This window comes from Chelonia mydas, chromosome 24 (genome assembly GCF_015237465.2).
Source record: "Chelonia mydas isolate rCheMyd1 chromosome 24, rCheMyd1.pri.v2, whole genome shotgun sequence".
Lineage (NCBI taxonomy): Eukaryota > Metazoa > Chordata > Testudines > Cheloniidae > Chelonia > Chelonia mydas.
In genome coordinates this window covers 7,535,709-7,562,921 of record NC_051264.2, presented here as the reverse complement: position 1 = coordinate 7,562,921, position 27,213 = coordinate 7,535,709, and the positions used below count along the sequence as shown (strand labels likewise).

Genomic DNA, 27,213 nt, shown 5'->3' with positions numbered 1-27,213 from the left:
AAGCTTCACAACAATACACCTTTATGACTCCAGTCTTCAGGGTAGTGATTTCTGCATCTGCCATTGGTCGGTGGCGTTGGGGGGGCTGAACAAGCTACCACCATCCCCCCCCCCCCCCATCGTCCTATTGGTGTCCTCAGCTGCCAACAAAGAAAAAGAAAGAAAGAAGTCCCAGCCTACAAGTTTGTCTGTACCAGCAGGGACCCACCCCTCTGCAATCCCTATTGGAGGAACAGCCTCTGATTGCGCATTAACAAACACCAGGATAGGTTACCCAGGGATAGGGAAGCTGATGTGTTTCCTCCCCCCTGCTCCAGCTCAACCAGGAAGTAAAGTTTCTATTTTCTCTGGGCTCAGAAGTTTAATACCAGGCAAAGCAGAGGGGAAGGGGGGAGTGGACGAGGCCTCCCAGAAGAGGAGATCAGAGTCACAGGTAAGGCTGGGGGAAATCGCCAACAAGGGTTAAATACTTAGGCAGCAACATTAAATAAATGGGAATTTCACTTGTAAATTTCACAGTGGTCTCCTTTAATTTGTAAATTTCATGGGGAGGATTTTCCCCCTCTTAAATTATTTTTTCCCCTGCTGGAATTTAAGTTTTTTCCTGGCAGAGGTGGTGGGAAGTGTGTGTGTGTGCAGGGGGTGCCTGTGCCTCTTTCCTAGGACACCCCCCCCCCCCCCCCAGCATGGAAAGGGGCTGCTGGGAACATCTCCTTCTTTGCCTCTTTAAGTTCAGTGCCTGAGCCTAGTTCGTTTTCTATAGCTCCTTCCTACCCTAAAAAGAACGGGAGTACTTGTGGCACCGTAGAGACTAACAAATAGTCTCTAAGGTGCCACAAGTACTCCTGTTCTTTTTTGCAGATACAGGCTAACATGGCTGCTACTCTGAAACCTTCCTACCCTAACTCGCCTAAGAAACTGGGCCATGGGCTCCCCTCAGCTGTGGGAAGCAAAAGCCCCTTATATGTGAAATGGAGGTGGGCGGGGGAGAGGGTGAGCACGTTCCCTTCTGGCCCTAGAAACTGTAGAGGTGTGAGCTGGGGGTTTGGGGTACTGGCAGGGTTAGGCCAAGGTGGGAAGCTCCTCTGGTGTACCTCCATTTCCCCCTCTCCTGCAGGGATTACTGATTACATTTATCCCTTCCCAAGAGAGGTGGGGGACTCCAGCAAAAGCCATAAGCAGCCAAGCCACAACAGCCTGGCTCCATGAGGCTAGAAAGGATGAAAATCTGTGTGAAGACCTAAGTTTCCAGAGGGGTCCAAGGTCTGTGCAGATACCAGGCCATCAGTGGATGTAGAAAGGCGAGCCCCTAGCCTCTTCCCATTGTAGGTGAGACAGACCTTGTCTGCTTGCCAAATGTTCTGTTGCTTGCTCGGAGATTTTGTTCCTGCATAATCTGGCCTTTTAAACACACAGCACCAGTGCAATGCAGCCACTCCTGCATTGTAAATGCTGCTCAGCAGTGTTGGACTAAGAATATTCCCCTTGTAAAGGGGGAGGGCTGTCCTGGCTGGGATTCCAGCCTTTGGTTCTGTGTAATTTAGTGCCTTTAAGCCATTCTTTCTGGAACCTGTGCACCCATTAACACTTCCTTTGGTTACCCTTGCTAGCTCCTAGTTGTGGGAAAGGATGACGACGCTCATTCACAGAGGGCGGCGTGCTGACGTGGGCAAGAACGCCGACAAGAGGCTGGAGGGCGAGGATGACGACTCGAAAGACAGAAACCTGGATGAAGAGGAGTCTGGTGACTCCAAAGATATCCGCCTGACCCTCATGGAGGAGGTGCTGCTCCTGGGACTGAAGGATAAGGAGGTAACGGGTCTCTGGCTGCCAGCGTTGTAGTTACATGGGCAGTGCCATGGATGGAAGCAACTGCTCCTGGCTTTGCTTGTGGGAAAGTGCTGTATGGGGCGATACCTGCGCCCTTTGTGGATCCAGAGGCCCTTTTGCAGCAGAACCAGTGCAGCTCCTCTGAGCAAAGGGGTGCATAAGCACCCTCTGAGTGGCATCAAGCCCAGTGCCACAGCAAGGCACGGCTGTGCCAGGGGATATGATGATGAGGCTGGTGGATCCCCAGCTCTTTCTCTCCTGCCCCAGAGGCTGGCTAGATGATCTTCCACGGGGCAGGTCTGCTGCTGCTGTACTGCCTGGCAGTGGGAGGGTCTTGTGGCATTTTGGCATCGTGATTGGTTCTTTGCCTGCTTCCTGCCTGACCCTTTTGGGCCTGCTCGTTGTATCGGTGCTCTGTTTAGGAAGTAAAGGTGGCCTGGCATAAAGAAGCAAAATGCCTCTCAGCCGTTTTTGCACAAGGCACTTGTGACAGGGTCCATAGGCAAGAAAGCTGTGAGCCTTTTGGAGAGAGTGGGGCTGGGTTGTGCTCCCAATACAGTGGGCGGATTCATCCCTGCGCACGAACAGGTGAGAGGCAATTTACACCTATTAAGGGGCCGGTGCAGCCTCAGCAAAGGCTAGGGCTGCCCTAAATGGCACATAGATTTGCCAACCTACCAGTCCACCCTGGTCAGGCCACCTCCTTTCTCTGGTTCACCCACACTCTTCAGCAGAACAACCCACCTTGTACACTGGGCTGCTTCAGAGGCACATCTGGTTCTATGCCAGGTTCAGCGGCTACCTGCACCAGGGTTGTTTGTTAATACCGGCTCTGCAGACCCTCTGTGCCAATCTCATTTGTACAAAGGGGCCCTTGGGCAACAGGAAATTGGACCCATTAATTCTTGGCTTTCCCCTAATGGTCTCTGAAAAGTGAATTCCTTGTCCCAGTGCACAGGCGTTCTTCTTTCCTCCTGCATTATAACGCCTCATATCTATGCCAGGCAGGATCCCAACAGCTGTTGAACACTCCATAGTACTTACAAAGAACAGACACGCGTCTCCGTCGCAACCGAAGCAAAATCGAATCTATGTTGCAGGTGGAAATGTGCAAACATGCACGGTACAGGATTTTCTTGGGCTGGGGGGAGTTGTTTTCATTTGACAAGCAAGGCCCCTTAAATATATGACACTAACAAAGCCTGACCCTGATGGGAGGAAAAGGTTGCAAGTTCTGGCCCTAAAGCAGGATTAAAATGTCCATATAGCTGCAGGAAATAAATGTTTCCATTATCGAAAAACCCCTCTGGGATGTAACTCAGCAGCTGTTTAGCAGCACACAGAAACGGTGGTCAGAGGTTGGTGGTGGTGTATTTTTAGCACATAAGTGAAGAAAAAAATCCAACAACTTTGAAACTACAGGTGGGAGGTTTGTTTGTGTGGAAATGGGTAGCTCTGTCTTCCTGAAAGTTTCCTTCCATCATTTTGTCTGTAATCTTTGCGATACCAGAGCAATGTCAGAAAGGAAATTTGGTCTTGGGGTTAAGCCACTGGGCTGGGACTCGGAAGCGCCTCGAGCTCTGGCTCTGCCACAGATTCCCTGTGTGACCTTGGGCAAATCACTTAATCTCTCTGTGCCGCAGTTTCCCATCTGTAAAATAGGGATAATGGCATTTTCACCCACCCTTTGCCTGTCTTGTACACTGGGGATCTGGCCTCTTAAGTGCTATCACAATACAAATAATTAAATATTGTTTGATGATAAGCTTTTCTGGGGCAGGGACTGTCTCTCACTGTGTGGGCTCTGTACAGCCACACAGGTGAGGCCTCTAGATGCTATTGTAATATAACCAAGGCCCTACTTAATTTGTGATATTGCGGATCCCGCAATATTAGACTTCCACAGCAGGTTTGATTTTAATTAGCTTACTTTGCACAGTCCCACGGTTTTTGCACACATTCTGAGGTTTGCAACACACACTTTTTTCCCCCATTAGTACAGTAGCACTCCATGTATCTGAGCTGATAGTGGCTGGGGCTCAGGCTGTCAGCCCTGTGCATTAATGACTGTAATATATATAGCTGCAGCAAAATGTCTGGTTATCCAAAAAAAAAAATTAGCAGGCATAACATAATACTTGAGGGTTTATATTGTTCCAGCAATATTTCTTAAACAAACAGGGCTTCTCTGGCTTATCCAAATGTCCTCAATTAATAAAGTTCCATTATTATTTTTCCCTGATTTTTTTTTTTTTTTCCATGTCTTGTCGGCAACTCAGCAACAATTATTTGATAATCATCCCGCGATTCAAGTAGGGCCTTAAATATAACTAAATCATGATGACGAAAGCCAGCTGCTAGACAGCTTCCCCTCTGCTGTGAGATCTACTGGTCAGGGTGACCCTTGTGCACCCCTTCACCTGGATCTGTAGCGATTCTAGCACAAGGTATTCAGTACTTTAGTAGTTATTAGTTCATCTCACTGAAGCAACAGATCTCTTCTGCCTGCCTGCAGTCAGGTGCCATTTAAAATCATTAGACCGTACCCTTTGTGTTCAGCGCCGCCGGGAGCGGCTTCTTGCTATGGAATGGGGCGGTGCAGCATCTTTAAAAGGAACGCTTTGGGACTTCTGGCTGCAATGCTCCTGAGAAGGGCTGTCTGTGTTTGTGGCTGCTAACGTGGTAACCAGATGTCTGAGACTGTTCCAACCAGTAGCGCGGGTTGACTTTCGGTTTGCACAGGGGGTCGGGCAAGAGACTGGGGGTCGGGACTCCTGGGTTCCGTTTCCAGCTCTGCCAAACAAAATCGGGTCCCCGTTGTGTTTTGGTGATGCACAGGCACCTAGTTAAATACAGTTCCCCGCCCTGTGGGGCTTAGACTCTGAGGCCAAGATCCTGTCCTTGTGCCTAAATTTGCATTTGAAATCCGTGGGGTTACTCGTGCGGGTAAGGTTGAGTATGTGCCATGTTGCCAGCCCCAACTGTGCAAAAATCATGAGTCAGGCCCACCCGAAATCAAGATTGTCTTAAAAATCTTCTGATGTTTTCAGGCATCTCTCTGCAGCCCCAAGGGCTGGAAATATTTTTTTTCCCCTCTATTACTTGAAAGGAAGCTGCTTTTTTATTTTATATATTTATTTTTAAAAAGTACCAGCTACATGAGACTCGAAAATCACCGCTGAGTGATTTTGCTGAATTTGGGTATTCACCTGGGACACGGGACTGGAAGGGGTCTCCTAGTTATTGTCATCCCTTCTATCACAGGCAACCACATCTTGTGTTCCCACTTATAAACCTATCAGGCTCCGTCTTCACACTAGCTAGGTTTCAGAGTAGCAGCCGTGTTAGTCTGTATCCGCAAAAAGAAAAGGAGGACTTGTGGCACCTTAGAGACTAACAAATTTATTTGAGCATAAGCTTTCGTGAGCGACAGCTCACTTTCCACTGTATGCATCCAATGAAGTGAGCTGTAGCTCATGAAAGCTTATGCTCAAATAAATTTGTTAGTCTCTAAGGTGCCACAAGTCCTCCTTTTCTTTTTACTAGCTAGGTTGTTTGTGTCTTCCCTCTGCCCTCTCCGCTCCTCCTGGGAAGCTGTTCCAGCACCTCCTTCTTCTCATGGTTACAAACCTTTTACATTTACTCTTGCCCATTTGATTCCCATTTGTCCTTGTGCCGGCAGTGTCCTTCCATAGCTGTTCTCATTCCCTGAGTAAAACAGTCATGGATTCCTCTGCTGGACACGTGTCTCTCTGCTCACAAGTCTCGAGGGGTGGCTCTTTGTGGCTGCATTTCAGGTGGGTTGTTCTGCCGGACTGGTACGTCCGTCTTCAGGCTGCCGTTGCTGCGGCCTTTCGGCTACTGCTTTATTGGTTCCCAAGAGGTGAAAGGTGCTGATTTAACAGCCCTTCGGTTAGAAGGGCAAATGCACCATGGACAACCAGCTTCCCTGCCCGTGTGTCTTGACCCTGATCTGGAGGGGAGTCGGTTCTTGGCCCCTCTACAGAGATGGCCAGTTGTGGGGATGGCTTTCTGTGACGTGGACAACTGGGCTACCAGGGACTGGGCTGAGACACAGCCAGCTCCGTTCCGGCTTAGCATCTGGGAACTAGCTTTGCCATTTGACGCTCCCCAGAGTAAGCTGCTGACCTAGAAGTGAACAGTTGCAAACCCTGTTACTGAGTTGTCTGCTCCCTTGGATCGATTCTTCTTGATGTCTCAGGTACTTATCTGGCCCCATCACCGTAATATCTGATCCCCTCATCATGCACCCCCCACGAGGCAGGGCAGCGCTGTTATTCCCATTGTACAGCTGGGAAAACTGAAGCACAGAGTGGCTAAGAGACTCGACCAGAGTCACACAGGGAGTGTGTGGCAGAGCAGGAAATTGAAACCAGGTCTCCTGAATTCCAGGCTAGCACACTCACCACTAGGCCATCCTTCCTCCTAGCCTGAAGAGAGTATATTTTCAGAGTTTGTTGGGTGTAATGCATTGCTCTCAGCACTGAAATAATAACCCCTAGCTCTTCCATAATGCTTCTCAACCCTAGGTATTAAAGGAGGTCAGGATCATTCTCCCCATTTTATGGATGGGGAAACTGAGGCACAGAGCGGGGGAGGTGACTTGCCAGGGTCAGGCCAGTGGCAGAGCCAGGAACAAAACCCAGGTCTCCTGAGTCCTACTCCGGTGCCCTATCCACTAGGTCATACTGTCTCCTGGGTCCTCCAAACTGAGCCCCTGTAAAACAAGGGGGCTGATTTTCAGAGGTGCTGAGCACCCGCTGTTCCCGGTAACTTCAGCAGCAGCCAGCGCTTCTGGAAATCAAGCTGCGGGGATATCCTGGTTTTGCAATATCCCAGTTACACGTGGCTCGCCGACATGGGCCTGCTGCCAGTGCTGTATACGTGAGCAGGCGGTGCTGTTACGAGGTGCTGCTCGATCAAACGGTGACAGTGCCTCTGGTTCAATAGCACCAATTAAAATCTCGGGGTTGCTAATCTAAGTAGGACGTTGTAGGCAAGCAGGGAGGACGTTGTAGGCAAGCAGGGTGATAAGCCGGATGTTGGGGATAACCTCGCAAATATTTGAGAGCCACTCAGGTACAAATGTAATTTGAGCAGTGCAGTGACCTTTCATTCTTTTTAACTCTTTTGGTACCAAACCCTTTAGCTTCACCTTGATGTAGGTTTCTTTAAACCAGGTTCTGAACCGTTTTTGAATCATGAACCCACAATCCTCCCCCCCCCTTTTTTTAACTTGGATTGCTCTTTCCCCTCGCCCCCTTACAAAATGGGACTGTCTAGTGTAATCTAGATGGACCTGGGGTCATTAATACATAAAGGGGATTCTGTGTTAAATAAATCAGTCTTTTGACCCTGCTGTCCAACTGTGCCTAGGCTGGGAAATAGTGTCGAAGCACATACCTTAATATCCACAACATTTGCAGGACAGGATCTCTTTCAGCGTTGATGAGTGTTCCTGGGCATTGTGATCCTGGGCACCAGGTCACATTAGGAGCTCTTGCAACAGCCATAGAGAGCAGTGTATTGTGGTAGCTATCCCAGAATGCAAGTGGCTGCAACATGCTTTTCAAATGCAGGGGAGGGGGGGTGGAGTGTGACAGGGAGTGTGTTGTGTGTATGTGGGGGGAGAGAAAGTGGGTTTTTGGGGGGCTGAGAGCATGTCAGCATGCTGTCTTGTAAGTTCAGACAGCAGCAGACCCCCCTCGCTCTCTCACACGCAGCATTCCACACTAATGGTTGCTTTGTCTCGGAGCAGATAAGCAGCCGGCTGTCAGAAACAGAGCTTTCAAAGGGCATATGCGCATTCCTGCAGCGATTCCAAAACAATGAGAAGAGTGGCCACTTGACTTAAGTGGATTATGGGACGTTTCTGGAGGCTGATCAGAGCGCGGTAATGCAACACCTTATCCACACTGACCCCCGGGTGTTTCAGCCAAGGTGCAGCAAGCGTTAATCTTCTCACCGAGGTGGAGTACCAGCAGCGCTGTAGCCCTACGTGCCTTGCCAGTGTGGACGGGTAGCAAACTAGGGCGCCCGGGGCTGCTTTAATGCGCTCTAGCTAGCAAGTGTACCAAGCCCTTTAGCTGTCTTCACCCCATTGCTCAAAGGTGTGGGTTTTTCACAGCCCCGAGCCCAGTTGCTGGGTTGAGCTAATTTTCTAGTGTAGACCAGTCTTAAGAAACTCTGTTATCCTCTCCTCTGATGTCAGGGATGAAAACCGGAGCTGGTCTTTCCTAATTAATGGCTCATTCAAACTGGTTCTTGCAACACTACTGTTCTGTAGGGATGTGGCATTGTCTCTTGAGTTAATGTTTTATAGAATGGCTGGAAGATGAATCAGAAAGGGGCCAAGTCCTAGGGAGCTAACAATGCCATTGGGCTGGGTGGGGGGACTTCTTGCTGTGAAATTCTTCCTCCTTCCTGTTTTTAACTTGGCTGGTGCAGGTGGTTCTCTCACCCATCCCAGCCTATAAATATTCCTGGAACCCAAGTGCCAGTGGGGTGGGCTAGACTGTAGCTCTGATGCTGATAAGCTCTTGCAAGCAGCTTTCTATAATGTGATGAAAAGGGGACCTCCGGCGATGGATCAGACCGTTCTGTGTTTTGTATGTTGCACCTCGATAGTCTTCTCCTCATTCTCAAAGAAAAGGCAGAAACCGTGTGCTCCAGCAGCCCTGGCACCCGACTAAGAGTCCTGAGTTTAGGTTGGACCCAGCAGCGCTCCGGTGGCAGGCCCTCGCTCGCTCCGGGTGTCTTCGGCACTGAAGGTCCCGCGGCCGAGGTGCCGCCAAAGACCCGGAGCGAGTGAAGGTCCCGCCGCCGAAGACCCGGAGCGCTGCTGGCTGAGTAAAAGCGCCGCAGCAGGGGAACATTTAAAAGGCGCCAACGCCTTGACAAGGCGCCACTTGTGCTCAGTGGGGGAGCGGCCGCTCCCCCACCTCCACCCCAGCTACGCCACTGACTGGAATAAATTGCCCAGGGAGGTTTTTAAGAGCAGGTTGGACAAACACCTGTCAGGGATGGTCTAGATCAGAAGTGGCAAACTACGGCCAGCGGGCCACATCCAGCCGCGGGACCGTCCTGCCCGGCCCCTGAGCTCCCGGCTGGGGAGACTACCCCCGTCCCGTCCCCCACTGTCGCCCCTCCCCTGCAGCCCCAGCGTGCCACGCCGCCAGCGCTCTGGCCCGCTGCTCCTCTCGGCAGCGCGGGCGGTGGGGCTGTAAGCTCCTGCTGCTTTGAGCAGCATCGTAAGGAGGTTGGCGAGCAGGGGGGTTGGATACGGGGCAGGGAGTTCCGGGACGCAGTCAGGGGACAGGGAGCAGTTGGATAGGGGGTGGGGAGTCCCGGGGAGGCTGTCAGGGGGCAGGAGTGTGGATAGGGGTCGGGGCAGTCAGGAGACAGGGAGCCGGGGGTTTGGATAGGGGGTGGGGTCCCAGGAGGGGGTGGTCAGGGGACAAGGAGCAGGGGGGGTTGGATAGGTCGGGGGTTCTGAGGGGGACGGGAAGTGGGAGGGGATGGATAGGAGGCAGGGCCAGGCTGTTTGGGGAGGCACAGCCTTCCCTACCCGGCCCTCTGTACAGTTTCGCAACGCCGATGTGGCCCTCAGGCCAAAAAGTTTGCCCACCCCTGGTCTAGATAATACTTAGTCCTGCCTTGAGTGCAGGGGACGGGACTAGATGACCTCTCGAGGTCCCTTCCAGTTCTGTGATTCTCTGAGACCTGTTTTCTATGCCCTGCTCTGCGACTAACTCATTGCGTGGCATTGAGCAAGTCACTTCCCCGCCGTGCACCTCAGTTTCCCTATTTGTACAACATGGAGAATAAAAGTTGCTCACTTTTGGTTAAAATGCTCTGAGTTGAGCCCGTCGGGAACTTTTCAGCAAAATGGTTTTCGTCCCAAAATGCCCATTTGTGAAAACCAAAACTTTTTGAGGAAACATATTGGTTTGGATGAAACGTTTGTCAGGAATGTTTCTGGGATCCATGATGGAATTTCTGGTCAACATTTGTGTGCGTGTGCGCGTGAGAGAGAGTGAAGTAGAGAGATTCTAGAATGGCCGGTAATCTGGAGGTTGGGGGATGCACTGGGGGTGTGGAACACCCAGGTTTAAATTCCTGCTCTGCTTGATTTGGACCAGGGACTTGAACCTGGGTCTCTCATATCCTAAGTGAGTGCCGTAATCACTAGGCAGTTGGCTATTCTGCTGTCATTTCTCTCTCTCTCTCTCTCTCTCTTCCCCCCCCCCCCCCCCCAAAAAAAAAATCAAATTTGCAAGATCTTGGTTTTATTCCTCGTCGGAATGGAAACAAATGTCAAAACCTCAATATTTCCTGAAATGGAATTCTTGTTTTCTGGCCAGCCCTTGTTTTGAGGTGTATTCAGCACACAGGATACTTCTGAACCATATCTTGGGTGTGTCTCATGCTAGGCTAAGAATATAGAGGGTCCACTTTGACCAGAGTTGAAAGAACCCAGCTTGACTCTCAGATCCTGGTTGAATCTGATGTGCCAGCAGGAAGAGCAACCATCTCTTTGCCTGTAAACTGCTCCAGCTTCATATGGAGTCCTTGAGGGACGATAAAGATGCAGCCTAAAGTTTAGGGGAAAGTTTTGACCAAAACCAGGCGTGTGTATGGGGGAGGAGGGAGAGGTTGGTGGTAGGAGAAATAAAATGTTGCCCATTTTCTGTCTGGAAGCCCCATGACACCATTTCATTTTCTTCCAGCTTCACTATATCTCTTTGTCACAGATCCAATCCATCTGGGGGTAGGCAATCAGTCTGGCATTTATAATCTGAAACCAAATCTGGACAGAATTCCAAAGGTTGCAAATATCCTGCTTTAAAAAGAAAGGGTGAACTTGAAACCCTTTTCTGGAGAGCAAAAACTTGTGTGGTTAAAAGGAGAGTTTCTTTTGTAGGAAGCACCCAGCAGATCCTCTGAACTCTTGATTCCTGCTTTGTTTGATCCCTTGCCACAAGGAAATGAAGAAAGCAAATAAAGGTTCACTTTTTATTTTGTTTGATTGTTCTGCCCTGCCAAACACACCCAGTGCATGTGTCAAGGTTTGCTGTATAAATAGGTGTTTGGAGTTATGGATTAACCCTTTGTAGGCTGCAGAACGGTGCATTTTTTTAAAAAAAAAAAAATCTGTATACTTTTAAAAATTATTATTCCATTTCTAATCCTCAAAACTTGGCATCTGCGGGGCTTATTCATCTTTCCCTAATGATCCATTTGGAGCTGAGAGGCCTGAAAGCTGGTTAGATGCTGTTTCAGGCCTTACCCCTCCTGCCCCTGGTTGTGCAAATACTTTTGTGTTGCTTGTTCAGCTTTAGGGATTGGTGCAATATCTGTTGAAGTCTATGGCAAGCTCCTGTTGACATCTGTGGTTAGGATCAGGCTCATTGCCGCAGGTGAAGCACGCGCACAAATATCTGCCCATTTTTAAATCGAGGTTGGATGTTTTTTTCCAAAAGCTCTGCTCTAGGAATTATTTTGGGGCAGTTCTCTGGCCTGTGCCATGCAGGAGCTCAGACTAGGGATCACCGTGGTGCCTTCTGGCTGTTGAACCTATGAATCTATCTGCAGGATCGGGGCCTTCGTGGGTCAGGGACTGCAACCAAGACACTTTGCAGGATTTGAATGGGTCTCCCAGAAAACAGTGACCTGGCTGGTTTTAAAATATTTGATTTCCCTCATTGTGCTCAGCTGATCTGTCTCCTCAGCTAGAAGTAGTGAAAGAAAATTCCTCTTGATTTTTTTTGACACTTCTCCCTTGGTGACTTCTGTGAGCAGCATCTTAGCTTTTGGAGGACAAGCGACTAAGGATTTAGAGTTCAGGATGTCTTGTTCATGGGCCTTTTCCCTGTGTCTGTGTTATAGTGTGACTATGGTATATTGCATTTCCCATACTCCTCTGCTCAGTTGACAGTAAACTTTTAAGTCTGGGTCTGATCCGAAGCGATTTGGTGTAATGGTATCATCTAGTGGGTAGAACACTGGACTGGGAGCAGGGAGGCAAGGTCCCTCTGTTTCTCTTCCTGCCCCCTTTGACCTGTTCCAGGCAAGGTCTCTCTCTCCCTAAGTGTCCATACATCACCTTCCGCAAAAGGGCCATGATCTGGCTGGCGACTCTGGGTCCTACTCTAATTATGATGCTGAAGACGGGATGAGTGGCAGGTGTTTGATGCATCTCAGGATCGGGCCCTTTGCTATTAAACTGGGGGGGACGGGACATTATTCAACACCCCTTGAGCTAGGCTGAAATGCGCCCCGGTGTAGAGGCCTTTGCATCACTTACCCACTCCGAGTAGGGCTCTGGCGGGTGCATGGAACTTGGTGCTGAAAAGGGTGAATTTTGCACAATCTGAATGACTGTGTCTCATAGCTATAATGTATGGAGGGTTGGTGATGGAGTGCATTAGAGAACTGAGAGAGTGACTATAAACCGATACACAGAACCAGATCCTCAGCTGGTGTAAATCAGTGTGGCTCCACTGATTTCAATAGAGCTGTGTCAGTTTACTTGAGCTGAGCATCTGGCCCCGCCCCGTGATCGAAATGCAGCCACTTCTAGGGTGGATGGCGGCAGCTGTTGGGCAGCGTGGCTGCATGCTGTTAAACAATTTCAGAAGTTCCCATCCCAAGCGAGCAAGTAATGCCATCGCTAGCTGGAAATGGACTTGGTGGATTTAAGTAGGCAGAATGTAATTAACCAGAGTGCAATCCGACAGGACACTGGGGAGAGTGCTGTTATCTAAACCTTCCTGGAAGTCTCTTCAAAGATGTACACCTTGGGCTTAAAGATAAAGCTGCAGACAGCCAGGAGCGCTCTTACGACAGGGCTTACAAGCAATTTCTGATTACAGCTAATTGTTCGGCATGCATGTCTGAAGTTGTCAGGGCTTTAATGTTTTCCTGAGCGGCCTCGTTATTCAGAAATCTCGTTAAGCTCTGGGAAAGCTAGTTTGATGGAAAACGGTTACTGCTCCTTGGTTAGTTCTCGTGCCAGCCGCTGACCCAGTTCTAGTTCATCGTGAAAAGGGTGGATGGTGTGTTTCTGGCATGCTTCCCCATGGGTTTAATGCGGATGGGGAAGAATTGGCGGTGGGCAGGCAAACGGGGCCAAGCAATGATACCATTACAGTCAGATACTCTGTCTCTCTCTCATTGTCTTCTCCCCCCTCCCCTCGCCATGCTGAAAGCAATGTCCCGTATGGGAAAAGGTCCTGTAGAATTTCCTATGGGTCCTAACTCTTTCAAACCTATAGAACTGCACTGAGACTTGTGCTCTGTAGTGGGTTTATTTGATATTTTTTTTTTCCCTATTGTGGCGAATAAAATTCTCTATAGGGTCACATCCAAAGGCGACGGAAACCTTAACATCTGTCTCTCAACTCTTTTTTCCATGGTGGGGTGTTTGCTCACAAACCCCTCTCTCAAATGTTGACTAGTCCCAGAATTGCAGAAGCATGAAACTTATTTATGTTACAGTAGCTCCCCGAGATCAAGGCCCTGTTCGCATAGTATGAGACCATCCTTGATATGTACCGACTAGGTGGGAAGGGGAACAGAGGCAAAGTGATTTGCCCAAGGTCATCTGACAGCTCAGTGGCAGAGTGGGAATAGAACCCAGGAATCCTGAGTCGTAGTCCAGTACTGCTGCAGGGCTCTGCTCTGAGCCGGTTTGGCAGGCCAGCGTGGGCTGCAGTCAGATTCGTTTTCAAAACTCTTACTCAACTCCTAGGCTAGGTGTCCGAGGCCGGGGCTGACGCAAACTTCCCGTCCGCTCTGCAAACAACAAACACCTGGATGTGCTAGAAGAAAGCCGCATTGCAGCGGTCATTTTCTCTGCGAAGCAGGAAGTAGGTGCTGCTGGAACCCGAGCCAGCTGGCAAAGGGCGTGTGATGTGCTGCTCAGGGTTGATATTGGAAGGATTGGCTCTGTGAGGCAAACGACAGATTGCTGGCCCAACCCTTGAATGCTGTGCTGGCCAAGTCTCATTAACTGAGCAGATCTGGCCTTTGCTAGGCTATGTACAAGCTATAGCTTACGTCGGTATAAGTGACGTCGCTCAGGGGTGTGAATAAGCTGGATTTGCAGGTGCTCGGCATCTCTGAAAATCGGGCCCTGTTGTCCGTTTGGGGGGGGTGCCTAGCATTGCTCTGGCGCCATCATACGAAAAAAGCCGCTTTCAGACAATTGCAGGCTGGACAGACTGGGCTTTCGCTGGGAGAGGGGCCCTGGCATTTCAGAACCGCTGGCTGTTCTGTCTTTCCTCTCGACTCCGCGCGCTCCTGAGGGCTCTCGAAGCAAAGAGCATCCCAGCTGCACCACCTGGCCCCCTGGGGAACGAACATTGCAGTGGTTCCCATGCTGTAGGGGCAGCGGGGTTAGAACTCGGACCCTTCTGCTCCAAAGGGCAGGCCTTTGCCACTGGAGACTCTGTAGCTGGTGCTGGACTGGCTCTGCCGCTGGCCTGCTGGGTGACCTGCGGGCAAGTTGTTTCCCGGCTCTGTGCCTCAGTTTCCCCCCTCTGTAAAATGGGGCTGCTGATCCTCACCCCCAGGGCTCTGAGATCTGCTGATGGAAAGGGCTCGGTGGTGCTATTATGACTAGCAGTTAGAAGCAAAGGGCCTTGAGCTGCCTTCAGTTCCTCGGAGGGGTGGGTGGGACACAAAGAAGCTGTAGCAACCTCTTGACGACTCCGTCCCACGAGGGTTCCTCTGTCTCTAATGCCGGTGGCGTTCCTCCCCTCCTCAGGGCTATACGTCCTTCTGGAACGACTGCATCTCCTCGGGCCTGCGTGGCGGCATTCTCATCGAGTTGGCGCTGCGCGGACGCATCCAGCTGGAGCCGCTTACCATGAGGAAGAAGAGGCTGCTGGACAGAAAGGTACCCTGCCTGAGGGGTTGGTCTCCGTGCCTGTTGGGCCAACAAGGAGGACAAGGCCCTGAGCCTTGGGGAGATCCCCTCCTGCTACCTTTTCAGGCCCATGGGGCCTGATTCCCCACTGCCCTGCAGCCCAGCGTGACGTGGCTACAGAACGCCGCCATCCCACCTTGGGAGTGTTCTGCGCCCATGTCAACGACGGCACGGGGCAATGGAGAATCCAGCCCATTTACACTGGCTCTGATCAGCGCCGCAGGGGTAAATCCGAAGTCGCTCCATGGAAAGCGATGGAGTAACTCTAGATTTACAGCGGGGTGGGGGCGCTGTGTGGATTGGGCCCCGCGTCCGGCCTGTGGGTTTGGAGGAAGAACGCAACAGAGAGGCCGGGACGGGGAGGCCGCGAGGTAGGCAGTCGGGTCAGATGTGGGGAGTGAGCCAGGCCTGTGGTTGTCTGGAGGGAAGTGGGGAGGCATCTCTCTCCTTCCCATGCCTCTGGAATAACGACTGTTTGCATGGACAATGGCAGCTTATGTCCAGATGGATGTCCCAGGTGTGCCTGTGGCCTCTGTCTCCGTAAGGCCTGAGCACTCAGTTATTAATGCATTTATCCTCATGCACCCCTGGGAGGCAGGGCAGGGCTGTCATCCCCAGTACAGAGGTGGGGAAACTGAGGCACAGAGCGGTGAAGTGACTGGGCCAAGGAGTCTGTGGCAGAGCAGGCGTGATGGGATCCCCGGGGTGCAGCCTGGGACTGTGGGACCGCTGTGCCCCCTGAACTCTCCAGCCTGGGCTGTCTCTCACAATGCTTTGCAGCAAAACCCTCCAGGTGCTGTTATCACTCAGCACAACAGCATGTGGAGCCCCACACCCAGCTCGATTGCATGAATGCTCCCAGAACCACTCATGAATCACACAGAGAAAGGCACCAGCCAAATCCCCCCAGCTTCCAGCACCTCAGGAATATACTGTCTTGCACTGCTCAAGATGAGCAGTGCAAATTTATTAAATGGTTCACCACTTCATCAGTGGAAAGTGGATATACCCCAGCCTTTGTAGACCTGAGCAAACACCCTTACCAAACACTTCAGGCAAATACACTGGCAAAGATAAACAGTTAAACACATTTATTGACTACAAAGGATAGATTTTTAAGTGATTATAAGTTATAGGCAAAAAGTCAGAATGGTTACCAAAATAAAATAAAATATATAAGCATGCAGTCTAAACTCTCAACCCTATTAGACTGGGTAAAATCTAAATTAAGCAGGTTTTCTCCCCCCACTGGATATTGCAGTCCGTAATATACAAGTTTGTCCCTTAAATCTGGCCCAGTCTCCTCTGTTGGAGTCTTCTGAGTGTCCTTGTTGCTTGCAGCATAGGTAGGGGAAGGAAAAAGGCCAAGCACGGGGCCCCTGCGTTCTGTTTTATATCCTCAGTCCATATGCTTGGAGAACACAAGTCCAGGCATGTCTGGTGGGCATTGCTGAGTCCCCAGGCCAGGCTGAACAATTCCCATGGTGTGGCCTCATGCAGGTGAGTCATTGCACTGTAACTCCCTTGCTGGACAAGGCTATTGATAGTTGTTTGACACGCACCCGGGCGCTTTGGTTGGTTACTTTCCTTGCTGTTGTCTCCAGGGAGCTAATATCAGGCTGATTCCCCAACTTACACCACGTCTTACTGACAACCATACAACAAAATCTCATAACTTCCTATGCACTAATGACATAGAACAGTGACTTTCACCAGATCATTACCTTTCCCCTGATACCTTACATAGCTTGATTTATATGCACAATCACAATTACGAATATCTGAGGGTTATGGGGGCTACAGGGTGCTCCCCCAAGATATAGAATGTCACAGCAGGGAACTGTTCTAGCTTTGGAGAGCCGGGTTCTCTAACCATTGGACCATTCTTCCTCTTAGCGCATGGGCCTGATGTTCCTTTTACTCACACAGTTGTAACTCCATTAGTCTGGCGTAACTCTGATGTCTGCTGGCTTTGAGCCCATGCCTGTGTTCAGAGTTGCCCGCGGCTTAACTGAATCTGTATGAGGACATTTCAGAGCCAGGAATAGAACCCAGGTGTCCTGATGCCCCGCCCTGTGTTCTATCCACTGGACAATCCCTCATTGTTTCAGTGGGGCTAAGAGTCCCTTGTAACGTCACATGGGCTGTAGCAGTGTCCTATCCTCTGTGGATTGGGCCCAGCGTGGGGCACGTAGCCCATACAGCACAGTGGGTTACACGTGCCCTGGCGTCTCTCTTGGTCAAAGATACTTCCTGGGCTTCTCCCGTTAGAACCAGTTTCAAAGCTCCCAGCCAAAGCAGGATCAGGCCACGTCAGGCTGGCGAGCTCTTACAGATCGTCCTGGGACAGAGGGACGGCGACCAGTCCAGGATCCAGCCTCGAGCAATGTGTCTTTGTCCTCCTAGGTGCTCTTAAAGTCAGACACCCCGACCGGCGACGTCCTGCTTGACGAGACCCTCAAGCACATCAAAGCCACAGAGCCTGCAGAGACAGTCCAGTCATGGATAGAGCTGCTCACAGGTACAACGGCCTGGTCTCGAACGGAGCCTCCTCCGCTTCCTGGTGGCCTGCTCTGCCATGAGCCACTTTCTGTGTCCCCCTGGCTTGTTCCTGCTTGATCGCCTAAGGCAGGGGTGGGCACACTACGGCCCGCAGGTTGGATCTGGCCCACCAGCCATTTTAATCCGGCCCTCAAGCTCCTGCTGGAGAACGGAGTCTGGGGCTTGCCCCGCTCCAGTGCTCCAGCTGGTGAGCAGGGATGGGGGGCCACTCTGCACGGCTTCCAGAATCAGCGGCATGTCCCCCACTTCAGCTCCTACGCATAGGGGCAGCCAGGGGGTTCTACTTTGCACACTGTCCCTGCCCCAAGCACCGCCCCTGCAGCTCCCATTGACCAGGAACTGCAGCCAATGGGAGCTGCAGGGGCGGTGCCTGCAGACGGGGCAGCGCACAGAGCCACCTGGCCACGTTTCCGAGTGGGAGAAGGGACATGCCGCTGCTTCCGGGAGCCGCTTGAGGTAAGCGCTGCCCGGAGCCTGCATTCCTGAGCCTCTCCCTGCACCCCAACCTCCTGCCCCAGCCCTGATCCCCCTCCTGCCCTCCCAACCCCTCGATCCCAGCCTAGAGCACCCTCTTGCACCCCAAACTCCTCATCCGCAGAGCCTGCACCCCCAACCAGAGCCCACTCCCCAGCCCAGCCCAGAGTCCTCTCCCGCACCCTGAACTCCTCATTTCTGGCCCCACCCCAGCGCCCGTACCCCCAACCGGCACCCTCCCCCCCCCTCCCGCACACCAACCCCAATTTTGTGAGCATTCATGGCCCGCCATACAATTTCTATTCCCCGATGCGGCTCTCAGGCCAAAAAGTTTGCCCTCTCCGGCCTAAGGACTAAACCAGTCAGGGCGGTGCAGCATGCTGGAGAGGCCAAGCGCTCCGCCTCTCGCTTATCTGGCCCGGGGCTGATCTCGTCCCTGATTGGGCTGGAATCCAGCCAGGCAGGTTGCATGGGTGGGTTTGTGCTCCTCTTACTTGCTGGCGGTTCTGCCCTGGACGTAGCAACGTTGGTGCTTTTTTCCGTGCGGATCTGCCTCCTAAATACTCGGCCTCGCCTAGGCCTGGTCCACGTGTAAAAATTAGCTCAATCTAGCCCTGTGGCTCAGGGCTGTGGGAACTTTTGCGCCCAGAGCACCGTAGTTAAGTCACCCTGCGCGAGGGAGCCGTAGGAATTTGGAGTTCTGTGGCTTCCATGAGAGTCCCCCCCACACACACACCCACACGCTGCTTCTTGTCCTAGTGTGTAATTTAATCCTCCCGCTCCAATGCGTGATTCTCTCCCTGGGGCAACCGGGCAGCTTCTGAAGGCTGGAGTCGCGGGTGGGGCTGTGGGTCAGGATTGAGGGGCATTGGCTGATCTGAGCGGGGAGCCCAGGGCTGGAAGAGCAGCGGGGTGCGTGGGCTGTGGGTCGGTATTGAGGAGCATCGGGTCAACTGTGTGGAACCTGGTACTGGAATAGCACAGGGGCTTAGGCAGAGGCGATGCGTGGGCGGGGGGTGCAAGGTCACGCCCCCCCCCCCCCCCCAGTCCTCCACAAGATTGCTCAGTCACCTGGTGCAGCCAGGCCCTCCCCTCCCTGTGGGGCAGCTGAGCCAGCGAGCTGTGCCAGGCAGGGAGAGAGGCAGCAGGAGGAACAGGTAGGAGCTGCAGGGAGGGGCTGCAGGGATGGGGGAGGTTGCCTGGGGGCGGGCAGGGCTGGTGCTCTTCCAGGGTGCTGCCCCCCCCCCCCGCCCCCCCCCCCCACTATCAGCAGGCACGTGTTGTGTCTGGGCTTATGGATCAAATTGAAGGCGTCCTGGGGGAACTGGGCAGGGGCGCGAGACAGGAAGAGGATTGCGGTACTTGGGTAGAGCGGTGTGGAGGGTCCCAGTACTGGAACAGCATCGCAGGGGTGGCTGAGGTGCAGTATCCGAGCTCTCCCTGGGATGTCGTGGCGTGGGGGGTGCCCACCTATTGCCTTGATTTTTTGCCACTAAAAAGCAAACCTCGTCTCCCCGACCCGCAGGCGAGACCTGGAACCCCTTCAAGCTGCAGTACCAGCTGCGTAATGTGCGGGAGCGCATCGCCAAGAACCTGGTGGAGAAGGGGATCCTGACCACGGAGAAGCAGAACTTCCTGCTCTTCGATATGACCACCCACCCAGTCACCAACGCCACCGAGAAGCAGCGCCTACTCAAGAAGCTGCAGGAGAGCGTCCTGGACCGGTGGGTGAATGACCCGCACCGCATGGACAGGAGGACCTTGGCTTTGCTGGTGCTGGCCCACTCCTCGGACGTACTGGAGAATGTTTTCACCCCGCTTGCGGACGACAAGTATGACACGGCCATGAACAGGTCGAAGGACCTCTTGGACTTGGACCCCGACGTGGAGGCCACCAAAGCCAGTGCCACGGAGATGATCTGGGCTGTCCTGGCGGCCTTTAACAAAGCCTAAATCCAGACCGCCTTGCCTGTTCGACGTAGCACGGGACCTTTGGGCAGAGAGCTGCCCTGGGCCGGGCCAGCGCAAACTCTGTTCTACATGGCACCTGGGTTTCACTGATGTCCATGCCCGCCCCAACCTACCTCTCTTGGCTGGGATTGTTGTGCTGGTAGAACGAGCGACTGTATGTTGTATGTCCTCTTCTCGTAAACACTTGCCTACGTGAAGGTCTTTGTCTCTGGGGTGGGGAGGGTTGGCTCACGGCTCAGTCGGCTCTCTCGTTTCACATCACCTTTTGGAGAATGGAGATGTAGAATTGCCGTTGGGATGTATTCTGCTCTTCTTTACTCTCCATTCATTTTTGTGGGCAGGGGTTAACTTGAGTTGACGGGGCCTGTTCCATTCCTGCACTTGGGGCACTGACGAACGGGGTGGCTTTAAGCCACTTTTGCACTCCTTGTGTTCTGAGGCTTGCCTGGCCCCCCCACGGTGTAAGTTAGAGCAGTCCGGAGGCTGCTCTACATTATGCTCTGCTCCCCATGGCGACCAGCGGGCCCTGGGAAGCAGGGAATAGCTATTACGCAGGGTACTCTGGACATGCTCCTGATCTCCAGGGTCGGGGGCAAAGCCACTGAAGAGCCATGACGCCAGCTCCACTGTAGCCAAGGAAGAGGGGGGTGTTTCCCCATTGTTGGGGCCCACCTGTGCTGCAGAGCACTGCGAAAGGGCCTGGGTGTTCCCAAGAACCAGGCTGGCAGAGTCTGACCTGGTCTGACACTCGCGCTGGTGTAATCCTGCAGGGATGCAGCTCCTAGCACGCACTGGAGTCAGAGAGATCGGTATCACGGCCTCTGAAACCACGGGGCTGTAGCTGCCCCTTTCCGCAGCATGGCTAACTTCTTCACAACCTTTCCCGTTCAATTTCTGCTGGGACAGGGAGGGCCCGATACACGGCCACGTGACTCCTGGCAGAACTCCAGTGCGATCTGTGCAGTCACCCTGCAGCAAAGCTGGTGGTGAATGGGGCAACTGGCTACTGACCTGCTGTGACCTTTCAGTGCAACGCGGGAAGGAGAATGCTTGGCTGGCTGAGCCATGTTGGGAAAGACCCAGAAATGATCCGTGCACAGAGCCCAGTTCTCCCTGCCCTGCGTCATGCATGGTCTTTCTGCACCGGTGCAAAGTGAGCGTGTGGGTTACTTAGGCTGCTTGAGCCCTTTAAAGGTGAACACGACTGGTCAACTCCTGCAGCCCTCACTCGTGTGAATAGCCGCCCATCGGGGGTCTGCACTTGTGAGTGAAGACGACCATGGCTGAGCTCTCAGATCAGGCTTTCAGAGACCGCCCTGTGGAAGGGAGCCTGCACTGCTGGTAAAGCTGCTTAGGAAAAATCGAAACAAAACTCATTTTCCATGGAATTTTGTTGTTTTTTTTTTAATAGCAAAAAAATTAAAATATCAGGTGCCTCGTGGGAGTTGTAGTTCGGTCACCTCGTGTGCCCTTTTACAGGCTCCCTAGTTGGACTACATCTCCCATGGTGCACCACGTCTCATCTCTTGGTGAGGGGAAGCTGTGCATGATGGGAAGCGCTATGGCCAATTGGCCATGGTGCACTCGTGGAAAATTTTCAGCCAGCCTTAACAATGAGTGGAATTGACTCAGTCTTTGCAGTGGATCCGGAAAAGGCACAAAACGCAGCTGGTCTAAAAGTGGGAGTTTTTTAAGAATAAGTAGCTTTTAATGGTGTTGCATGATTTCTAGGTGGTCGTGTGAAGCCTCTGTGCCCAAGAGAAGGATATAAACTTCCCCTGTAGAGAGGTGGATTTTAGAAATCTAGACTGGAGCTTTCAAAGTCATCTAAGGGACTGTGAATTTCAATGGGAATTGGGTGCCGGACTCCTTTAAACATCCCCAGAGCTAATAAATAATTGCAGTAGGATTTCTAGGCAATGCTGCTGTACAGATGGCACCGGTATTCTGCTTAGCTTGTCTCTTACTTCCCCATCATCCTGTGCTGCCATCCCCTGCCATTGCATCTGTGTTTCCTCTTGCAACTGAGTTTCCAGTGAGGTCTGTGAGTTTTCAGAGCTTGTTGGTGTCCGGAGTGAAATGCCACTGAGGTGTTGAAAGGACGCTTGTGCAGGAATCAGCCTCTTACGCTGACGGGCCCAAGTAAAAGGTTGAGGAGGCGTTACCCGGTGACAACGTAGACCTGTAAGGAGTAATCTGAGCTACCTCCAGTTTGACTGTTATGTCTGAATGAGCGCCTAAGTCCACAGGCCAGGTCTTCAGCTGGGATAAGCCAGCCTGGCACCATCCACTTCAGTGGATCTACAACCGTTCGCACCAGCTGAGGATCTGGTCTCCATTTGGGTAACACCTGCGCCAGTTCCAAGTAACTCCGGATTTACACTGGGGTGAGAGGGGAACCCAGCTCTTGCGCTTAGATCCACGAGGCCGTGAACTTCCCAAATCGGACAACCGTGCCTAGAAGCAACCGGCCTGATTCTGCTTGCAGTCGCACGGGTGTATATGACAGAAGGGAGTTATGCTGTGGAAAGCCAATGTAAATGAGATCAGGATCAGGCCCACCAATCTCCATCTTGAGAGGAGAAAGGGAGCGAATGCTATTCGGCCAACTCAATTCGGTTATAACTGACCCTCCCTGTCTTTTTTTTTTTGTTTGTTTGTTTTTTAAATCCTGCAAAATTCTTTCCTGCCTTTTGATGATCAATCCCTTTCCCAGCACATGCTCCCTGCTCAATGCAAAGGAGGAACAGACACGTTAGCAACAGGGAATGGAAAGGAAGATTCTGGGCTGACTCCTCATTGACTTTAGTCAGGTATTAGCAGCACAGGTGATAAACAGGGTCCTGGACTCATAGCGCCTTGCAAGCAGAGATCATCAAAGCAAAGATAGTCTAGATTTTGCGTTTACTACCTGTTGTCTTTCATTCATGTCCTCAGTTTGCTGTGAGCTCTGCAGATATTTGCTTACAGAGTCAGGTTCTTCTCTGCTAATAGAGGGACACTATCCTAGCCGCCCCATGGCATGCTGCCCCAAGCCAGAATGTCCCCAGCTAAGCCAGGCTTTTGAGGTGAACAGCATGGGGGTTGGAGGGGAGGGGAGGGGGAAGGAGAACTGCACCTGACCTACATGCATGACCGTAACACTAATTGGAACCTGTGGTCCACTGGGGGGGATACATGGTGGGGGCACAATGTGAAGCTGACGTGTATTAGACTCCAGGACATGGTTTGCTCTGTTAGATGTGGAGTGTCTCCATTGGCATCAGTGGGTCAGATTCTCAGCTGGGGCAAATCAGCATCGCCTAACTCCACTGACATCAGCGAAGCTACATTGGTTAAGAATCTGGCCCCTTGGATTTACACGGGCATAACCGAGAGCAGAGCCTGTGCCACTGGGGGATGAAGTTTGCATCAAAGTGATGACTCGAACTTCAGCCTCGGAAGGGAAAGAGCATTTCTCCATTAGTGGCGTTCCATCCCCCAAGGAGATTCTGCAGGGCGAATTCACTAGAGTGAAGTTGGAATGGGGAAAACACAGACAGGATCAGGTATCCTGAGCTTTCTGTTCAGTAGAAACTTTGGATATGTGGACTGGGGAGTGGAGGGCACTGGTCATGATTTTGGGTTACAGTAGCAGTGCGGTCTAGTGGTTAGATTAGAGAACGGCCCCGGGGATTTCAGAAGCTGAGGTTCTAACGCTGTCGCTGCAATTTTGGTAAGTTGCTACTTAACCTCCATGGACCCAGTTTTCTTGAGTGCGAAGGGAGAGGTTATTTTACTTCTGCATTTGGCACTGGTGCAACAGCTGCTGGAGTATGGACTCTGGTTCTGATGTGCACTGTTCAAGAAGGAAGTGGATGTACTCGAAAGCGTTCAGAGAAGAGCCACAAGAATGATTAAAGGATTAGAAAACCTGCCTCATCGTGACAGACTCCAGAGCTCAGTCTAGTCAGCTTAGCAAAGAGGAGGGTAAGGGGTGACTTGATTACATTCCCTCAGCATCTCCATGGGGAACAAATATTGAACAATGGGCTCTTCCCTCTAGCGGAGAGAGGTCGAACACGATCCAATGGCTGGAAGTTGAAGCCACACAAATTTCAACTGACAATGAGGCGGGAGGAATGAACCATCGGACCAATTTCCCGAGAGTCAAGGCGGGTTCTCCATCGCTGGCCATTTTTTTAAATTGCAGTTGGATGTTTTTCCAAGGGATCTGCTCTAAGAATGACTTTGGGGCAGTTCTCTGGCCTGTGCTGTACAGGAGATCAGATTAGATGATCACAGTGGTTCCTTGTGTCCTTAGAATCTATGAAGCTCCCCTCTAATATAAGGATGATGATAATCACTGTACCGACCCTGTCCGGGAGCTGTGAGGCGCTTTGCTATCGTAATACCACACCCCTGGGTGCAGTGGCAACAGCGGGAATGGAACCTCTGTGTCTAAAACCAGGCGTCTCCTAGCCTGAGCTAGAAGACCCTGCCCTATTAGCCAGCGGTGTAGCAGGCTCGTCAACTGTGTATGTGGCCCATCCACCATTAGCAGGGGAGAGAGAACACTACACTGGGTGGGTTTGGCTCATGCTATCTTGGATGGAAGGTTCTGTAGAATGGCTGTGTGATGTTGTCCTAATAAGGTGCTAATTATATCCCTGATTGACCACAGCTCACTTTTTATAGAGGATAGATCCAGGTCTGTGCTCCCATCCCATGGACTCGGTCATAGACCTGCAGAGCACATGCATAATCCACATGGATATATTTTTGTTTCTCCTCTGAACTAGCCTCCTGAACTCTGCTTAGAATTTTACCTCCAGTGCAGCCACACGTCTGAGAACCTGAGCATCTTCCTTCGGGTTTTTAAGCGACCCCAGGGGATCCGGGTGTAATTCCTTAGGATAACTGCAAACCAGCAAGGGGATGTGCCGCTGCAGTTAAAGGTGATCTGCAAAGTCGGGGGGAAGTTGGGATTTGTGTCCTTGTGGGCTGCTTAGTGATGGATGAAGAAAGCCTGAATGCATTGTATTAAAATGATTCTTACTTTACAAGTTTTTGCTCTGGTGATGAAGGTCGGAGAGAGAATGACTGATTATGATATTGCAAGAGACTGAACAACTGCAAGCAAAAGGATTTTATTTTAGGCCATCTCTTTCAAGCAGTCTGGCTTTTGCTGACACCGGTTTAACATCAAAATCTAACAAAAACTGAGCAGGGATGTCAACAACACGCACACTCTCCAGTGAAGGTGTGAGTGCTACCCCTGGGTCAGGAACTTTTTCCACAATGCTTTTTTTTGTTGGAAAATGCCAATTTTGTCAACCAAAATTTTCCCCAGGAACCTTGCCGCCTCGAAAAGATTTGGTGGGGGGCGTAGCAGCGATTGCTAAACGTTTTGGCATTTTAAAACAAAAAATTCTGGGTTTTTTTTCGATTTCCAATTTGAAATACACGCAAATTCTAATTTTTGGCAAAAAAAGTTAAAATTGGTTAAAATGGAAACGAAACACTTTGACCTAAACCAAAATGTTTTTTCAGAGTTTGCAAACACTTTTCTGACTTTTTGTCCCAATTTGGCCTTGAGATTCTGCAGTGAGATCCACCCAGGGAGCTCGTGGGGCTCGACCTGGATCCATCCCCATGGGTCCAATTGCAGGATCGGGGCTGTTGTTTTCCTCACATGGGTCTCTTGCGCAGCAGAGAGAGAACTTTTGCAGAATAGCAGAGGGATTGTAAAACATCCCCAGTTTACACTAGTGCTCCAGGAGGGAGAAAGCTCTGAAATGACTTAGTGTTTTAGGCTGTGGGGTGTCTCTTCAGCTGGTGAGGGGATGGTAAATGCAGGGAAACAACTGTCTAGTCCAGGCTGCCTTCATCAAAATGTGTAGTTGCAAAGGCCCCCAACCCACAATCAGATCCATACGGATGGAGCTGTGTGGCTCTTGAAGTCTGTGGCCTAGTGGGTGAAGCACCAAATTGGGAGTTGGGCAACCAGGGTTCTATTCCTGGCTCTGTTACTGGCCTGCTGGGTGACCTTGAGAGTCATGTCACCGCATGCCTCAGTTTCCCCACCTGTAAAGTGCTGTGAGATCGAGGGTGAAAAGCGCTAGATAAGAGGTGGGGATCGTTAATTGTACTGTGATCGTGCCTAGGTAGGGGCTGTAGGCATGGACCTGGACCCCATGGTGCTAGGGGCTGTACAAACACAGAATGAAGAGCTGGTCCCTGCCCCAAAGAGCCGATTGCAGGCTCTGGGCCTGAAGGTGAAATTTTCAGGGGTGACCGAACTCTTACACTAACTCTGGGTGCTTTAAAAATCCCAACCCCTATACCTGTGACTATAGATTAGACACAAAGGGGTCTGATTGGCTTGTGTTTTAAAGTCAACTGTACCTAAATAACTTTTCCTCTTGGCTGAGTGTTCATCTACGAAACATGGTAATTGTAGGTTCATTGCAACGGTAGGTTCCCGATTCTGCACTAGTGTAAAGGAGACTTGATTTCAGTTTAACATCTACATCCACACCTTCTTGCTTTCTGGGGTGCTTCTGGGCCCCTCCCCCGTCTGGCCGGGGACTATTCTGGGTGACTTCTATCCCTACACGGCCACAATCCTTCCGTATGTAGTAGATTCACGCTGCAGGCGTAATAGTGACCCAAATTCTACGGGGAAAAAAACAAAATTTAATGCTTCTCCCTGACCCCTTCTTTGTTGTTCCAGTTTTATCGCGTGACTGTGAATGAGTTTCTTTGCAGCACCAAGGACTCGTGGGGTAATTCAGATGTAGCGTTTAGCTGCTGTGGATTAAACTGCTCTTGAATAATAAACATTTAAATTTTGGTGTCGGGCTGGTTGTTGGCCTCCACACTTTTCACAGCAGCAGGGCAGGCACTCGCTCTGGTGATGAAGGAATGGTGATGTTTAGTAGCACGTTGTGCAATGAGTTTTCTGGGTCTCAGCCTGTTTCCTGACCTGTTGCTGCTGGTACACCCAGGTAGGTTTCAAACTAGTCTTAGCAGAGCAGTCAAGGATGGGCCATGGAGACAGCTAGTCTCCTTTTCAGGTTAAGCTTGCTACAAAGGCAAGGTGGAGAAGATGGTGCTGCTAGGCTGGGATATAGGCCAGGAAAGCTACCTGGCCTTCGTGTCACCGGAAGAAGGAATAGCAGAAATGAACCATAGAATCACAGAATATCAGGGTTGGAAGGGCCCTCTGGAGGTCATCTAGTCCAAACCCCTGCTCCAAGCAGGACCAATCCCCAGCTAAATCATCCCAGCCAGGGCTTTGTCAAGTCTGACCTTAAAAACTTCTAAGGAAGGAGATTTCACCACCTCCCTAGGTAACGCATTCCAGTGCTTCACCACCCTCCTAGTGAAAAAGTTTTTCCTAATATCCAACCTAAACCTCCCCCACTGCAACTTGAGACCAT

General features: G+C 51.3%; 1 protein-coding gene across 4 annotated transcripts; it reads left to right on the top strand.

The window, feature by feature from the left end:
* The first annotated feature begins 180 nt into the window (after nucleotides 1-180).
* GOLPH3L (golgi phosphoprotein 3 like) lies at nucleotides 181-26,623 on the top strand. Of its 4 annotated transcripts, none has more exons than XM_043535321.1 (6): nucleotides 265-433; nucleotides 1,149-1,329; nucleotides 1,611-1,812; nucleotides 14,621-14,752; nucleotides 17,189-17,303; nucleotides 19,344-26,623. In XM_043535321.1, the coding sequence occupies exons 3-6, from the start codon at nucleotides 1,630-1,632 to the stop codon at nucleotides 19,769-19,771; spliced, it is 858 nt and encodes a 285-aa protein (XP_043391256.1). In that variant the 5' UTR covers nucleotides 265-433; nucleotides 1,149-1,329; nucleotides 1,611-1,629; the 3' UTR covers nucleotides 19,772-26,623. The 4 variants fall into 4 exon arrangements, with proteins under 4 accessions (XP_007068162.1, XP_043391256.1, XP_043391258.1 ...); XM_043535323.1 differs by having other exon boundaries at nucleotides 1,118-1,329; XM_007068100.4 differs by lacking the exon at nucleotides 1,149-1,329 and having other exon boundaries at nucleotides 181-433.
* The last annotated feature ends 590 nt before the right edge of the window (nucleotides 26,624-27,213 follow it).

Coding starts and splice junctions, on each gene's coding strand:
- GOLPH3L (XM_007068100.4), top strand. CDS start 1,630: ATGACGACGCTCATTCACAGAGGGCGGCGTGCTGACGTGGGCAAGAAC. Junction 14,753..17,188: donor AGAGGCTGCTGGACAGAAAG/GTACCCTGCCTG, acceptor TTGTCCTCCTAG/GTGCTCTTAAAGTCAGACAC. Junction 17,304..19,343: donor ATGGATAGAGCTGCTCACAG/GTACAACGGCCT, acceptor CCCGACCCGCAG/GCGAGACCTGGAACCCCTTC.